At 49.8% G+C, this 18,116-nt stretch overlaps 1 protein-coding gene across 5 annotated transcripts in view; it reads right to left on the bottom strand.

The window, feature by feature from the left end:
* The window catches only part of sbf1 (SET binding factor 1), a 41,730-nt gene extending 23,907 nt beyond the window's left edge, over nucleotides 1-17,823 (bottom strand). For 2 of the 5 annotated variants that reach the window (XM_035527738.1, XM_035527741.1), the window contains exons 1-10: nucleotides 17,674-17,823; nucleotides 7,821-7,906; nucleotides 7,509-7,646; nucleotides 7,080-7,205; nucleotides 6,868-6,978; nucleotides 6,249-6,302; nucleotides 3,785-3,814; nucleotides 2,206-2,311; nucleotides 706-838; nucleotides 426-534 (exon numbers count right to left, since the gene is read on the bottom strand). In XM_035527738.1, the coding sequence (XP_035383631.1) occupies nucleotides 426-534; nucleotides 706-838; nucleotides 2,206-2,311; nucleotides 3,785-3,814; nucleotides 6,249-6,302; nucleotides 6,868-6,978; nucleotides 7,080-7,205; nucleotides 7,509-7,646; nucleotides 7,821-7,906; nucleotides 17,674-17,728 (948 nt within the window). In that variant the 5' untranslated portion in view covers nucleotides 17,729-17,823. The remainder of the gene's footprint in view (nucleotides 1-425; nucleotides 535-705; nucleotides 839-2,205; nucleotides 2,312-3,784; nucleotides 3,815-6,248; nucleotides 6,303-6,867; nucleotides 6,979-7,079; nucleotides 7,206-7,508; nucleotides 7,647-7,820; nucleotides 7,907-17,673) is intronic. The other 3 variants (XM_035527739.1, XM_035527740.1, XM_027018592.2) reach the window with 3 other exon arrangements.
* Between the last annotated feature and the right edge of the window lie 293 nt (nucleotides 17,824-18,116).

The raw sequence follows: 18,116 nt of genomic DNA, 5'->3' as shown, positions 1-18,116 counted from the left end.
GGCCATCTGAGCCATCGCTAAACCGCTACGGGAAAGCTGTGGTGACCTTTGACCTGCTGCGGTAAACCCATCACTTTTACAGTAATGTAAATTGTGGTATATTGTAGGGTTGGACATGTGTGTCGATTGTAATACTGGCTTTCACCGTGCACACGCACACCAATGAGGACTTTCCCTCTGCTCTCAACACGCTGCCTCTTAACGTCGCGACAGAGGAAGGGCACGTCTAACGGAAATGCGCATCATTTATCAAACGCACGCACCTTTGTAACCCAGGACTATCCAAGCCCTGATCAACATGCTAATATTACACTGCAAATCTCAATACAGTTACAAAGGTGCTGCTCTGCTTGGGCTCTAAACTACAGCTGAGCCCAGCACTGATCCGTAGGTCAACGGGAGGTGGAGGAGGAGCATTTTCCCACCAGTTCCTGTGTCTCTGAGCGGAAGGAGGAGTTGACTCCGATGATGAAGGGCGTCGGGGTGCTGAGGACCTCCAGCAGCTTCCCGGGAAGGATGGGCACATAGGTGAAACTGAGACACACACACACACACACACACACACACACACACACGACTCCTTCATACACACTCGTATACACATGCATGTCTGACAAATATAATCCTATAAGAGACCCCCTTTGCCCCACTGCTGAGCACACCCAACACCTCCACCCACCTCCGCCAGGCCCCACCCACCCCCACCTGTATTTGAGAGGGAACATGATGGCCAGCAAGGCGCGACAGGCGTCGGTGAGCCGCTGGTAGCTTCTGGACAGGAAGAGGATCTTGTGTTCGGTCAGGGCGGCACAGAACAGACACAGAACATTTACAATACCTGAAGAGAGAGGAGGAGAGTGGATGAATCTGTGATGCATCACCATCCTACAGCGCTCGATAGAGTCCAAGTTTGTACGAGTTTGAATTACGGTCATTATGATACTGAAATTTCCAAATTACTTTTTAAAAGTATGGATAATTTGATACCATTTGTGATATGGTGGGTGAATTTATATGTTCTAATAAAAGTGGAATTGATATTTTAGCCTTCTGAAGCCCAACATAAGCAAACAACATAACCTCCCCAGCCTGGCACACAACCCGTTTCTAGTTAGCAGCAGTTTCACACATATCCACCTTGCCTACAGCGTTAGACATATATGGCTGTCCTGTGTTATGCAAAGACAACGTGTGTCAGAATCTGGTTACTTAGGAACAAGTGTAAACAATTAAGGCAAAAAGAAGGCTTGCAGCCTAACTGAACAAACACGGTCGGAGAAAGCAAATAATTACATTTCACACAGCCATAAACCAGCAGAGATCAGTATTCATCAGTCTTTATTAAAACATGCAATCCAAGCAGCACAGTTAAACAGCTTCTATATAGAAACACAGGCCTCCCTGACTAATGAGAACTGAAGAACTCCCTAGGACACATTTAACAACGTCTTATGCAACTCTTCCTAGCATTACACTATATCATGGTGTTCTCGATTAAAAAAAGAAAAAAAGAAAAAGAAATTTAAATAAATACATGTCAGTCTTGAAGGCCAAACCAGGGAAGAGCGATTATAATGCCACAATTTAAACAAGGAATCCTAAAAGCAAAGTAAAATTTATTTACTGGGAAATTCATGTGTCATGCTGCTTTGGTCTTTCCTTTATTCACAGTATGAGTCACAGCTCATTTCAGTTAGGTTAAAGGCTTACGTGCTCGCTCATCTACCACCAACGAGTCACTCCTTTTTTTTTAACCGCTGCCCACGCCACACCATCGCGTAGCATGTCGCCTTCAAGGGGGAACAGTAACTGCCTCTGTGCATGTGTGCAGCCATAGCAGACGCTCACCTTCACGATCGTACCAGCGTCTCTTAACGTAGTAACGAGGAATCCTACAATCTGTGAAGCTCATGAGAATATGATCCGTTTCACGATCTGGGCCTGAGTACCACGAATACCACCAGTGGGAGTCTCGCTTGACTGGGGGGCCTAGACTTAAACCTGGCCTGTAAATCTGGCCTGTAATGGGAGACTCATCGACTACTGCAATTCTATAATAATAACAAAGGCAGCACCAAAATCAGAGATAACCATGTTTGGAAGAAGGCGTCTTATTGGCTGCTTGATGCAGATTGACTTAACCAAATTTGGAACAATCACCGATGGCACTTATTGGCAGGTGGATGCAGGTGTGGATTGGCTTACCGAGCTGCCTGAAGAGCTGGGCCACACTGCAGCCACTCACAGGGAGCGAGTCGTTGACGGGGGTCTGGATGACCTGCCTATCTCCCGCCCCCAGCGTGATGGTCCTCTGAGAACACAGGCATGAATGGAGAGGAGGAGAGACGTCAGTATGGTGTGTGTGTGTGTGAGTGTGAGTGAGTGAGTGAGTCTAAAAGTGAGAAGCATGCGTAAACACGGTTTAAAAATAGGAAATGAGGTTTAATAGGTGTGTGGGAGCAGAATTGGTGCAGATTAGTGTGCACACAGACTTAAAGGGAGCACACCAAATGAACGGCAGTCAACAGCACCGCCAGATTAGCGGCCTCGCTACGGGACACACCCTGCCCACGGCCTGCCCCCGCTTTACCCAGCACCACTTAAAGCACAAATGCCGCAGCCCGCCGAGTTTCCGTTCTGCCGCTCCCCGCCTGGGGTGGAGAGCAAAGCCATGCAAGACCAATCCGTTACTGGAATTCAGACAAACGTGGATCACTCAAAAGGCCTTCCTAAAAGGACGAGACTTTTTGAAAAATACAAGCAGGCGTAAGTGTGTTTTCGCTCAAGATCCAGCAAGGGAGAGGATTGGGAAAGTGAAGACGTGAGAACGTCAGTCATTTTTGTTAAACTGTACAAACTGTTGTCAGAACTATGAAGTTGATTACGGTGAGTGAGAAACCGACCACAGCTAACATCAGACACAAGGGTTAGTTTGGGTTAGTAGTTCTGGCAAAACTGTAATCTTAATACAGTCCAGCACACACCAGCACTTTCTGGACAGACAGAACTGCTAGCATCAGCTCACTATAGCAGGTCAAGCGTTTAGTAAAGTACAGCCAGATTAAAAGAAAGGGAAAAATAAAGAAAAACGCGCCTTCAGAGGAAGTGGTGGGTTAGAACAGGAAGTTCTTGGTGTAAATGACAGAATGACACGCGCTACATGCAGCTGCCGAATCCTGGCCCATCAGTGCACAGCACAGGTGTTCCAACACCACACAAACATGGAACAGGAGCAGCACAAACACTTCACCAGCACCCAACTGATCATGTCAAAAGATCAAATGAACCCAAAATGGCAATTTCAAAACATAGTGGGTATTAGTCAACCTGACATGAACTTTCCAGGAGTCAGAAATCAGTTCATATTTTGACATAATCAGTTGTGTGTTGAAAGTCTCATCTCTTTTGCAGGCCTTATGTCCAGATGTCTTAGATCGTCAAACACACACACACACACACACACACACACACACACGAGTGTGTCCAACAGACACCGTATTAAAGCGCTGTCACATGCACCTGAAGACATAAGCAAAGAGGCAGTGTGAAGCTGGCCACCATTTCCCATGTTCCCTGTGTCCATCCTTTGATCCAATCAGTGAAAGAATGCTCATTACGTCAACCAAAGAAAAGTGTTAGGTCTGGGGGACTCGTCAGGGATTGGATCAAAAAATGTGGATGTTCTGCGATCTGATTGGCCCTGTGGATGCAGACGGTGCAGCCCAGAGATGGGCAGAAGCACTGCGTGAGAGAGGAAGACTAAAGAGAATCAGGGCAAGCGTACCAAGCTCGTCTCCCTGTCCTCCTGGTCTGGCTAGATTAGCAACACACACACACACACACACACACACAGAAAAACACCACAAGAGAGCACAGGTTAGACACACAATGATTTGGATGAAAAGAGAAAGTAATATGGAAAGAAAAAAAAAAAAACAGCAAAAAGCAAACAAAAATGACAATACATGAGAGATATGACATTCAGACGAGACGAAAAGGCTGGGCTTTCTCCATTAATTAATTAAATTACCCATTTATAATGGAATATTCCAAAAAGGACATGGCTGAGTGAATACTGGTGGTTTTGATACGAGATGAGCTTCCAATAAGCCAAATTCACGTGTCTTATATTTGGAAAATAAACAGGAGAAACATTCCCTGACTCCGTGGCCCTGGCGGAAGAACCGGAAAAATGCCCTCCAGGATGCTGTAAATCACAGAGGAGTCTAACTGGATCTACAGACTCAGTATGTCAATAAACATCACTAACTTTCTCACATACTCTTTTCCCTTCTCTCTCTCCCTCTTTCACACACACATGCACACACACACACGAACAAACGTACACACTCTTGTTCTGAACGCTCTCTCTGTAAATGCCAACGTTTACTTTCCTTCTCTCTCCCCCCTAGTTTCTCGCCACCGCCGACCCTGACCGTCCAACCGCGGCCGAGGCAGCTCACTGGACGCGGCGCGAGCCAGCATGCAGCTGAGCATCCTACTCTCCAGTGCCAGCGTCCTGTCCCGTCCGCTGGCCACTAGCGCCAGCGCTGACCAGCGTCAGTGGCCACAGCTCGGCAGGCAGCCGAGCGGAAGGCATTCGGTGAAAGAGGGCAGAGGGGTGGTTTTTGGGTGAAGGGGTCAACCCCTTCAGGGGCGCCAGCTCTTATACCACGGCATGTAACTAGCGGTGATCAACAAAAGCCTCATGATGCTGCACGGCAACCTGACGACGGATCACTTCTAGGAAAATGCATTAATAATTCACCTCTGTGAAACCATCATTTAGGACTGTGTGATGCCAGTGACCAGGAAGCGTAAAAACAATCAAGGCAAAACAGTGTTGATGAACTGGACACAAAGCATGTACTCCCAAAAGTTCCCACATCGGTGTAACATACAACATTCTTGGCACTAAAACCTGAGTTTGGAAATGTTTTGGCTAGAACAGGGCTGGGGTCTGTTAGGTGGGTTGTACAGCTGTATTTGTGTGTTTGCTCAGATGAAGAATGTCTTCTGTGCGAAGCATCTTGTTGCTTTGGAAACCTTGTGAATTACACTGGAGGTTTTACTATATACAGCCTATATACACCGATCAGCAATAACATTACGACCACATGCCTAATATTGTGCAAGTCCCCATCATGTCGCCAAAACAGCTCTGACCTGTCGAGGCCTGGACTCCACAAGACCTATGAAGGTGTCCTCTGGTATCTGGCACAGATGTTAGCAGCAGATGCTTTAAGTCCTACAAGATGCATATATAGATCGGACTTGTTTTTCCAGCACATCCCACAGATTCTCGATCAGATTGAGATCTTGGGAATGTGGAGGCCAAGGCAACATCTTGAACTCATGGTCGTGTTCCTTAAACCACTCGAACAATTTTTGCAGTGTGGCGGGTGCATTGTCATTAGGGAACACTGTTGTCATGAGGGGGTGAGCATGGTGTACACCAACTTTAAGCAGGCTTGCATATCAAAGCAATGTCCACATGATGTTCTGACACCTTTCCATCATAGCCTTGGGCGCACGTGAGCCAGAAGGCCCCACAAGATCTGCCGTGCTGGAGATGCTCTGACCAGTCGTCTGCCGCTCACCATTCGGCCCTCGTCATATCGGATCCTTACACTTGTCCATCTTCCCCTCCATTCCTGCTTCCATCTTCACTGACCGTTCCCTTGCTGCCTGATATGTCCCGCCCCTTTAAAAGTGCCACTGCGACTAGACAATCAGTGTCTTTCTTCACACGCCAGTGCTTTTAATGTTGTGGCCGATCGTTAGCCGTTACTGAGACTTGTTTGCGGCTTGTTTAAACACCATCTGCCACTTTGCCTGTCCATATGTTCACCACTAGTGTCAGCCTGGCCAAGACTTTAATGATGCCACTGTGAGCCCCTGTGTGCGGGTGTATGCGTGTACCGGAAAAACAGCGCACAAGAGCGGATTGTGCGTTTTTGTGTGGTGAGCGCAATCTCGTATGAGCGCTGAAAGCATATTCAACAGAAATATCAATAACAAAATGAGCAATTCCATTATAATGAGAAATTTGAAAGTGATTGATCATTGATTGGGTTGGTTGGTTGGTTGATTTAGGCAAAGTAAACAGTGAATAAATGCAAACAAGTTGCAAACTGCAGCAAAATAAAATAAAACTATAAGTGCTCTTTGTTAAAGTGTAATGTTTCTGATCGACAGGCAGAACTGTGAGCTGATTGGTTGAAGCTGTGGAAGAAGGTAACCGTTACCTGGAAACAACCCAGAAGCCAGTCAGATAAACTACAGACTGGGGGATCATTTATCTGTAACACACAGGAGTAGGATTTAAACTTCAAACAGGAAGAGGGGAATAATTTATGTGCAACACAGTGAAGAACTAATCTGATCTTTTTTATGCCAATCTATGAAGACACCAGAAAAGAAACCCATATTAGTGACACTGAAATGAAAATTAAATCCTACGAGCGAAGCAAAATCACTTAGAGCTACAAGGGGACAGTGGAATAATGGCTGCTTTAAATTATCCCCTCTTCATCTGAGGAATTAATCCAACATTTAAAAACCTGGGCTTTCAATCTGTGCTCACAAGCCTACATGCACACAAGCCCAGCCACAGCTGGACAAACACAGCCACATCAGTAATACGCCTCCATGCGCACACATGCACACTCATGCACACACAGACCGAAACATGTTGAGCAGAAGGACACAGTCTGCGTTTCTTCTTCAGCAGAGCGATGAACACCACGTTGTCTCTCCTGTTCACCCCACTGCCGGAGCCTAAACACACCCACTAGGACGACGGGCTAGCGGCCTACAAGCATGGCACACACCATGCGCGTGCATGCAGGTGTACGTGCATCTCACCTGAGATCCTCCAGCGATAGGAATGATGCAAGTCAGGAGGTTCCCGATCACCGTTTCCAGGGGAACAATAAGGCTGTCCACGTGCACAGTGTAGATGAGGGCCAGGCAGTTCTGCACACAGCACGCGGCAGGGCTCTTAGAGGGCGGAGCTTAACAACACACTCAGCCCCACCTCAGAGAACGTGTGTGTGTGTGTGTGTGTGTGTGCTCACCCTGAACACCTCGGTGTGGTCCAGGCGGGACACCAGTACCAAGCTCTTGGGGCCGTAAAGCTGGGCTGGAGTCTGCAGGAGCTCTGGGGTCTCATCTTCATCTGCCTCACTGGGCTCCTTCTGCAACTACACACACACACACACACACACACACACACACGATAAATACCACGCATGTACACCAAAGATACACACACACACGATAAATACCACGCATGCACACCAAAGAAACACACACAGACACACACACACACATATACACACACACAATAAATACCACGCATGCACACCAAAGATACACACACACAATAAATACCACGCATGCACACCAAAGACACACACACACTCACTCAGCATTTTGCACACACAGCCCCGTGACCAGTGAAAACTCTCGACATAAATTAGGCCCCTCCCTCCAGCACCTCGCACCTGAGGGGTCTCCACCGTCTCCCAGAAGGTGAAACAGGCACAGTAATGGCGCTCTGAATTGATGTCGGTGAGAACAGCCACGAAGAAAGAGGGGGGCAGCTCGACAGGAACTAGCTGCCATCCACTCGGCTGACAGAACTAAGACAGCACAGAGAGAGAATGAAGAGTTAGCAAAAATATTTCAATATGTAAATAGTGACAGATCATTTACATGCTTTATGAGGACATGGTACCAGTCAACAGTATTCTAGGTTAAGATGATCCCTGTGTGTGTGTGTGTGTGTGTGTGTGTGTGTGCGCGCGCGTTCTCACCAGTTCAATCCCCTGAGGGAAGGGGTTATCCTCCCAGTCTTTCTCTGGGAATCGCTGTAGAATCCGCCCTTGGCCCTCACTGCTCCCTGTAGAGATGAGGAGGCAGGCAGTCAGACACAGGAGAGCAACATGACCAGCTCAGGCCACGCCCCCAGCTCTGCCCCCTAGACCCACCACGCCCACAAGGGGCGATGACTCCTCCAGGGTAAGCAAGGTGACCACAACCCGGTCGGGCTGAGCTAGCATGAGTTAACGTAGTTTCCAGCGCAGGGAGGTCAGACAGGTGCAATGGAATTGGCCCTGGCCCCTTCAGTGATGAGCATGAATCACATAACACACAGAAACGGGGCCCTCCCCCAGAAACACACACACACACACACACACACACACGCTCAAGGGGATGTTCTTCCAGAAACACCTGACACCTGTTTATGTTTGATGGGCCTGGCTTGTATCACTCAACCAATGAGACCATCATGACCTGGATACGTTATGGAGGACAGAAGAACCCTTTTACTTTGAGAAGCTTAGTGCTCGCTCTCGCTCTCTCTCTCTCTCTCTCTCACACACACACACACACACACACACACACACACACACACACACACACACCCACACCCACACACCCACACACACACACACCCACACACCCACACACCCAGCTGGCCAGGGCGTACAGTAAGAAGCTTACAGTCTGAAAGGCTGGCGTTGTGTGTAGAACAGCAAGGTTCTGTTTGCGGCCCGGGCCAACCCCGGCAGAGGTCACATGACAGTGAGCGAGTGGATCCAGACAGTGGCCCCCCACAGGCCTTCTCGCCGCATGTGTCACTCGCAGCCAAAGTGCGCCGAGCCCCAGCTCGGGCCCCGCCCCTGTAATCCACACACCCGCTGCGCACCCAATCACAGCTCTGCTGCCTCCATGGCAGTTCCATAGAGATGAACAATCCCTAACAAACACAGAAACACAACGGCAGCAACGATCTCTGATCCCGAGGAGGGTGGGCAGAGGGCGGCGTCCGTCTTCACGCACCCCGTGCCGAACGTGCGAGATTCTGCACGTATGCGTCGTTTACGACGGCCGCGGGGGCTGAAGGCAGCGGAGCGCACGTGGCTGCAGGAACACAAGCCACCACGCCCATCACGTCACCCCGAGCGCGTGACGCACCCCACGTTCGCCTGATTCGGACGTGCCGTAAAGCTGCCTCCCTGCTGCATGCTGGGCAGCGGAAGGGGCGTGGCCCTGGAATTCCAGTGAGAGCTCACGTGGGACCAAGCCGACATCCTTCGGTTCAGTTCAGAGCTGGCCCGGTGCCAGCGCCTCTGCTGGAAAACCAGTTCCTGGTTACTCCTGCCAGCTGGCAGCCAGGGCAGCTCATTAACCGGCACGGCTGGCGCCAATCCAGCACAAGGAGCGCCACGCTTTTTGCTCGCTCAGACTTCCCCCGTTTCTAAAAATGAAAACGTTGACAGCATATTGCCAGCTGTGACAGAGTCCTCCTTCAGCAGGGCTGACGTTGCACGGGCAGGTCTGTAACGCGCCACGCCGCAGTTAGCTCACTGCACCCGCTGCATTGCGAGCCACGCAAAGGTCAAAGTCTAAGGTGAAAGGTGAAGGGGGGCGAGCTGCTCTCAGGCTCATAGCCGCACAGCGCCGTTCCACGAGGACTGGTGGTATTTTATCACTGATCCGTTCACAAGCACACCCATCTTTTAGTTTATCAGCGGACAAAAGCTGATGTTGAAACAAACTTCAAAAACTAATTTTCAGCATGAACAGATTTCCTGAACGGCAAGACTATTTCCATCCCACCTTCGACATATCATTGTCCGCTGAGGACCCACACCATCTTGCCATTCAGGAAATCTCTTTCTCTCTGGAAAAACCAGTCTGATAAGAAATGCAGATTAATTGTTTCCCAGCCTGCCTTGCTACTGTGTGTGCAGAGAAAGTCCCTCAGTGCAAATGCGGGATGTGTGGGAATAACGGTAATCCAGTGCCATGTCCGTTATCCCCAGCCAAAATTTACGGCACGGACCATGCCAAAAGTGGGAACTGGACGATGACTGCCTGGATTTCTCCACGGTGTGTAGGTTGTCTGGCATGACTCCCGCATGTGCAGCCGGGCTGGAGGGGGATGTTTGGGGGGATGTTGGGGGGCTGTGCTGCCTAGCAGCGGGGAATTTCATGTCCTCTCCCTGCATCGCTCGCCCTCCCAGTGAGGTGGAAATCAGACATGATGACCAGGGCTTTCTGTGGTGTGGGGAAGGTTATGGTTCCTGGTTCCTGCGATGTGACCGGAACATGCCAAGTCCAGTCAGCCCCAGCTGACCTGAAATCCCCTTTGCTTCTTTCCTTTCCATTTGTATCTGTTGGATTCTCTCCCTCTCCCTCCCCCTCTCTCTCCAAAATAGAAGGTTTCTCCCCCCCCCCACCCCCACCGAGTTGTCCAACAGGCCCTACACGCTCTCAGAAGGTGTGAAGCCTAAAAAGCTACTGAACCTGCACGTGGATCAAACTCACTCTTGCATGCACTCTCACACCCACGTGCATGCACATGCATGCGAACACAGAGACACACACACACACAGGCAAGAATAAACCACAGCCTTAAATGCGAGTGCAACAGAGAGGGTTAGACAAGTATTGTGGAAAAAAATCTTAAAATGTGTTTGACATCTTTTCGGGATACTGCAAGAATTAAAAACAAAAACAAAACAACTCAAACAGGTTATAGGCTGGTAATTTGGAGAGAGGTCTGCAATTCTGGAACATCCTATCGGCCTACTTAACCTCATCAGCCTACAGAGAGCACGATGTCCTTCCCTCTGTAGTCTCTAAAGATCTACAACAAAATTCACTGCAATTTGGCCATAGAAACATGAAATATGAAGTATCATTCAAACCGAATAGATAAAAAAACATTAGGTGCAAACTGAAAGTAAAAGGTAACCAAAGAAGGTATTTTTATATTTCGCCAATTCATGATATCTTCCTTCAGATCAGCCCGTGTGCAGAATCGTGGGTGGATTAACTCACATGACCCATTTTTAGGTATTTGGGGGAAAGAAAAAAAAAAAGTTTATCAGGAGTTTCTCCAACACATTCCTGGGAAAGAAAAAAAGATCGACACCCACAAGCATCCTTCACTGTTTCTGCAATGACATGTAGTGAGCATGTATGCACATGCACACAGCAAGTTGAATAAGACCACTGTATGTAGCTTAGCTTTACGGGTAAGCCAAGCGCACTGAAGGGCGCACGCTGGCACAGGCCAGACCTGGCACCGTGGGCATTGGATATGCCGGCGGGTGATCGGCACCGTGGCAGGCGCGAAGCCTCGACTAGTCAACGCCTGAGCCGAAGAATCAGAACTGCCTAGTGCTGGAACGCGCTGAAACTTGGAAGTGGTCCCCAGCACGTGTGAGTCGCCAGCACACACACGGCCTACCTCCGAACTGAGGTAGGCCGTGTGTGTGCTGGCGACTCACATGCGCTGGGGACTTCTGAGAACTTCCCCACACAGAGATCTGAAAGCAGGGTCACGGGACAGCTGCACCATGCCAGCTCATTCTGGAGCAGGTGAAGTGAAACTATGCTCAGCCGCCATGGCAGGGCGGAGTCATAAGGTCCCTCGGGGTAACCAAGCCATGAGGAAGCAAACACAAAAGATCGAGAAGGCTGGCGTTAGGACTACGTGGGCTGAGAGGTGGCGCTAGCGGGTCACAGAAAAAGATGCGTTCCTCTCACGCTTCCTAGTCCACCAGGTTAGGCAACGTTAGCTGCTAGATTGGAGACTGAGCGTTACACCAAGACTCGCCGGCCAAAAGCCGCCCAGCAAACTGGCCCACCGCATGCTCGATGCGCTCGCACTGGGCGAAACTCGCCAGCTCCCAGCGGGCATCCTGACTGGCTGCACGCGATGCAGGTTGTTGCGGTTGTGACAATTTAAACGATCAGATAGCGGTTGCATCCTGATGGCACAATCTAAAAGGGCACACACGCAACAGCCACTTCCTGAAGCACAGGAGTGTGGTAGGGGTCAGCTACAGCCCCTCGGTTATGTAACGCAGCTGCGCAGATTGAACGGCCAGCCAGCACACTCCGAGCCTTGGGCTCAGGGGAGACTTCACACAGCTGCGTCGGAGCGCTTGCATCTCAGCTACAGCAAGAGCACAAACCTACATCCCGAATACCACATGCTGAAGTCATTAGTGGTATCCAGAGACGGTACCGACGTTAAGGTGGTTCTGAAATATTTCTCTCCATCCAAGCCATAAGCACGACGGGCAATACCAAATAGCATGGTGTGTTCCAGGGGCGTATGTAGAAACCTGCATTTCAACAATTTAACTTTGTTTAAGTTTGTTTATTAACAAATAATCTTAATATTAATCTATTAATAATCCTGACTGTCCTTTTAAGAGCTTGGCGCAGGTTTGGACCGGAGTTGAAGCTCAGAAAGGACGATAAGGAAATTGGTCTTGGCTTGATGTCCAAACTACACAGATCGGCGCGGCGCCATGGAGCAGGGCATAACGTCCCGACACTCCGCATGACCAACACAGCCTCGCGGTCATGAGGAGTGCGTACTCGCAGGCGTGGCGCCTGAACACAGTGCACACCAACACCACTAAGAGCTCCAGACCCTGAAGTTCAAACTCAGACAAGAAGCATCATGTCCAGCTTCTAATCTGCCAAAACTGCCCAACGGTGAGAACAGGGACGCGCGTGACTTGTGTAGGAGACACACAGAGTGTGAGAAAACGTGCCAGTCATATACACCGAGAAAAAGAGAGAGAGGAGGAAAAAGGAGAGAGAGGGAAGCATGCCGACATAAACTACACAGCACTCTCGGTGGTTAAAAGCAGAGCAGGGTCCACTGGAGGAAGCCAGGCTGGGCCGAGAAGCGCCAAGCTCCGCCCCCGACAGAGGCGCAGGAACAGAAGCGTGGCAGAAACCCACGGAGAAGAAATTTGCTGTTGCTCAGGTTACCATGAGTGACATTTTCTTTACGCAAAAAAAAAAAAAAAAAAAAAAAATCCCACTCTTCAATGAGCTCACATCCTTCCTGCACACACCACATGCACACAGTTTAAGGCTGCCACAACCCCACCCCCAGCTTCTCATGGAGCTGCACGGAGCCCTTCGGAGCAGAGGCAGAGGAGAGCGCACGGCTGTGTACGCACGAGGCTCCGCTGGGGCGCTAACGCGGCCCAGCTTTGTCTCGTTAACGCCACACTCTTTAACGCTGTTCTCAGAGATGATTTTTCTCTCAGCTGCACTTTTACACTACGCTAAGCAGAGCCCCTCACTGTGATTCCTGAGCCCTGTCGTCTAGTGTGTTAAGGCAAATGTTGTTGTTGTTGTTATTGTTATTGTAGGACCTGCTTCTAGTTATCAATTCAGAACAGTCTACTATAACACCAAGTGGGTCTAGTTGCTTCCCATTTCAAATTTAAACCACAATTATGTGACCATAACTTTAAAATTAGCTGTGTGTACACACACACACACTAAAGCACATATCACTGGACAAACTCCTACATGCACTTGCACAACCAAACGAGAAAAAGTGAGGTCAACAACTACAATGTAACCTTTAATCGTGCCAACAGTCAAATATTTACGACCTACTTTCAAAGAATATGAAATGATTCATAACGGATAAGAATTCCGCATAATCAAAAAAAGTGAACGTGCGCCGCTTTACCCAACTTTGAGTTCTGGACCGTTCCACTTCCGACAGCTGTCTGGTCCCATCTCACGTCGAACCCCATGGAGGGAACGGCGTGATGGGACTGAGGGATGAGGCTGATCCCTGAGCACCGAGACCGGACGGGACACCAAGCAGAACGCACCAGATCGCCAGCAGCCCGCGGCGAGAAGCTCGTCTGAGGAAGCAGACCGGCAGCAGAGATGCAATAACCAGCCCTTCAGTAGGAGGGGCTCCCGTAGCCCGACGGCGCATCCCTCATTTGCCCTACACAGCACACCCACTCAGCGCCCACGCAGTCTCGCGATTGCAGCCGCTCGGTTTTCTCCGGAAAAAGAGCAAAAATTATTCCCACCAGTCTGACCATCTCTCCAGCTCATGTGACCACTAAAGGCACAGCATGTTAACAACTAATGGCTCTTTACACCCCGTGGTGCTGGCGTGGACTTTATGGCCCTGGACGTAAGTTGTCACGGTGTACGTGTGGTGATCTATAGCGTGGTTCACAGGGAACTTGTTGGTTAACATGAAACTATTAATGAAAATCACAACAGACTACTTTAGAAGAGCAAAAAGAAAACAGAAAGCTTTTCAGAATGCAGGCCTCAGAAGCCAGGGTCTGGCCTAGCTTCGCTTGGCCTCTGGAGATCCAGCCATCCACCCACCCACAGCAGTGCCAGGTCAGCCAGTGGTTAACATCTCAGATCTGACCTTCTCCATTGTCAACCAGAGCAGTCACACACAAACCCGAGCTGGCCGCACAACCCTACATGACTTCTCCCAGCCCTTTAAAACTATTTTTGTAAGACCAAATGCTTAATTGCCCCTGAGGGACAAACAAAGTCAATACAATTCAATTTCAGAACAAGCCAGTTCAATACAGTTGAAGCTTAGACTGACACCGAGACGGTGTGGGCAGTTATTATAGTTCCTTAGCCATGGTTTCCATAAACCCGTGGTGAGAAAAGGCCTGCCCCAGCGTCTGCCCCGAGGGCGAGGGGTGGTAGGGGGCGGCACATTCTCTGAATTCCAGGGAAGACCACGAAAGCTTTGCAGCAGAGAGCAGTGCACTCCCTGGAGTTTGACCTAACCACCTCCGAGTCTTCCCAGAGCCTGCCAAATGACTCCACAGACCCAGCATACACACACCAGCCAGTGCACCACGCATGTTGAAGAATGTGCTGAATGATGACATGCTTAACCCAGGTGAGCGCCCGAGAGCAGACATGAAACACAGACCGGTGGTACAGAAGGCAGCTACACTCACGCACACTAGTTGCACTCCGTGACCTGTCCTGAACGAAGACTACGACCGCCTGTGCTTGAACAACACTGTGTCGTGCATGGGCTCACTCTGTCTGTGCCGCCAAGCATGCACGCATACATGTGTGCGTGTGTCAGATGGAGTGCAGGCTGCAGTGGCCTGTCACATGAATGGGCCGCATTCATCCAGCAGACAACGTCCTCAGACAGTCGTGTCCAGGCGGTAAGGGGTCAGGCAAGAGCAGAGCTCCGGATCCAGCAGGCAGTCGGCCTCGGACGGCCTTTCCACAGCCCTGCGGGAGAGCCAAAGACCAAAGTGCCATGGCAACGCAGCCTTAATCATGCCAAGCAGCCCCTTCCCTTAGCCACTGTTCATCTTTCTGAAAGAAAAGCTGAGTTGGGGGGGGGTTTGCGATGCTGCATGAAAGGAGTCTGGCTTCTGGCTCCTGATTGGGCATTGAGGCTTTCACCAGCATGAATAAGTGGCACGGCCAAGCAGATCTGAAGTGCTGTGGCTTGCGTGTATTTTAGTGCAACTTATTTGGGGTATCAAATTGCTTAGAGCAAGGCATTCAAACCAAATACAGGACTGCAGATGGAATTTGTAGGCTGACACTGACCCATAAAAAGCACCACGTGTGTTTTAGAATGAAACACTAATGTTATTTTTAATGCCGCATGGTTTCCAAAGAGGTGCAAGACTGACGGGGAGAAACCAGGGTGCGGCCCCGGAGCGGACGAGCTCCGGAAAAAGGGACACCTGGAAGAAGGATCACTCCCACCCCTTTGTTCAGCTGGAGCACCTCCACCAGAGGAGGGAGGGTCAGGGTGTGGCAAGTAAGGGCAGTTGTGTTTAACCACCAAGAGCCCAGAGCATTTTTACTCAGTGGGACCACTGTGATGCAGGGTCTCGTTCATCGTTACTCCCTTACCTGCAGCCCATTCCCCGTTTCCTGCCTGGACGTGGACGACACCTCAGTCGGAGGGTCCTGCTCGTTGCCTGTTGTTCTTGATCCTGGCATGGAGAACGCCTGTCCAAAACAGCATTCCACAGTTGCACAAAAACCGACTCCACCACGAGTAAGCCTTACTGTCACCATCACGCTGCCATTTCGGCTCCCATGGAGCCATTATGGTGGTTCTAGCGTGGGGTGGAGGATTAGCAACCTGACGTTGTGTTCCGGACACCATATGCCGGCCTGGCTCTGAGACCTGGGCTCTGGATCAGCTGGGCGGCAGGTCGGGACTGTTTATGTCAGCCCCAGTCGCAGGCCCATAGACAGACACTTTGGAGAAGTATAGCGCCTCAGACAGACAGCACTTGCAGTAAAGTGGGTTGGTACTGAAACATCTCTGACCATCAAGCACACAGCTCTACCCAGAAAAACAAAAAAAAAACCAAACATGTTTCTCTGTGACAAGACCAGTGAACAGATCTAGCCACACCTCTGCACCTGTACTACCACACCCACTCCGCAAAGCCCTCTCTGAGGTCAGTGTGCTCAACTACATGATGACGTCAGAGCACCCAGCCTCATGGCTTAGGAGTCACCCCCGAAACAGACTGATTTGAAAAGATACTGCTCATCGCATGAGTCAAACAACAGGTCCTGTGCAAGGTGCTAAACCCTGATGCAGAGTCCTGTTATGCAGGTTGAAACAGGGCATTTACGCCAACTATTACAACACTGGTATATTTAAAAAAATAAAATAAAATCACATTTATAAAGCATATGATTCTTCCCTCATTAATCTACTTTGCATAGTGAAAAATAACACGCTGCACCACAACTTCCATTCTTAGAATATTCACTCTCCTAAATAAAAGAGAAGTGAAATTGGGATTGTTACTGTCCAGCCTAAACATTTTCTAACCAGACGATGATGCGTCTGTGAAAACAAGGTAGCAGGGCAGAACCAGACAAGGAAGATGTAGAACATCGCAGCCACTTGCAGCGGCTGAATACGACCACACAAACTGACTCATAATTTACCAAAAAAACATATGCATGTATACATATGTACCATCTCCAAACAATGCATTTAAAGACAACTCTTGTTACTGCCGTTGGGGACTTGCAATGCATTTTTATGTGCTTCAGTAAGAAAATAAGGGCGCAAGCTCTTTGGAAATAAATAAGAATGGCGAAAGTTGGTGACCTGATTCCAGCAACAAGCCTTCCTCGGTAGAGGATTTGTTAATAGTGCGTATTTAACAGGACACTGTCCCGCATGGCCGAATCTCCAGCTCGGGTCGTCTTGGGTTGAAGTTCGCAAGGTTGGGCACTAAAGCGATTACGCAGCACGAAGCTCCGGCGAGCGATACACGAGCCATACGCGACTGTTTCATTAACAGTACCCCCCCCCCCCCTCCGGAACATCGTCTACAGGACGCCACTTCAGCAAAATCGTCATCATTATCATCACCTGGGCACACTCTGGCAGCCGGCGGCGAGCCTGTAGTCAACATGCGGCCGTTGTCGTCCACTTCAGGGCGCAAGTTGGGCTGGTAAAGCCTTATTAGGTTGGCCAGGACACGCACAATTGCACAGATCTGTCCGCCGTCTTTCATTTCTCTTTCCGCAGCGCCACAAACAAGAAATCATCGCACTTAACTTTAAATCTGCACACGATTTTATGCAATTTGCGACCCGAATTGTGTGTGTAAGGCCTTTGACATCCGCGGTTGGTAGTTCAACGCACAGCCCGCAAAGAGCTCGGCTGTGTAAGAGCAAGCTTTGTCCCGTCTCAGGGCCGTCCCCGCCTCCCTCTCCGTTCGCCGCGGCCCGGGGCAGGACAGGGGCAGATACACGCCAGCTAGCCTGCTAGCGTAGCAAGGGAAGGGGGAGAAGAAGAAAAAAACAATCGTATCTCACCTCTCTTGTCGAGATCGTACCCGACCACTACGAAATAGTCTGCCAGCCTGGCCATCCTCGCTATATGTCGTTGTCGGCTGTCCGTACGCGGTCGATATTCCGCTCACATGCCAACGGCAAGAGAAACAGCAGCATCTCTCCGGCCGCGGCCAGCCGCCATACTGTCGCTGTGCCGTGCCCTGGCGCGCATGCGCAGTGAATCGCACGGGCGAACGCAACAGCGAGTGCCGCAGTCGTTCATTAACGTTTTGAGCAAAACGTTTTTGAAAAGAGATGTTAAGCATTGGCATGAGTATGCAAAGGTTGATGCATTGTTCAACGCAATCAAAAATCCGAATAACTGGTGATTTTGGGGACTTGTCGGAACTAGGCTGCGAGCATACGTAGCCGTCTCTATGAAGCAGCTTTGGGTGACATATGTGAAGGGTAACTGAGCTGCCATC

The sequence above is a fragment of the Electrophorus electricus genome, chromosome 7 (assembly GCF_013358815.1).
Source record: "Electrophorus electricus isolate fEleEle1 chromosome 7, fEleEle1.pri, whole genome shotgun sequence".
NCBI classification, from domain to species: Eukaryota; Metazoa; Chordata; class Actinopteri; order Gymnotiformes; family Gymnotidae; genus Electrophorus; species Electrophorus electricus.
Note: the sequence above shows the minus strand (reverse complement) of the source record. Positions and strands in the feature narration are given on the sequence as shown.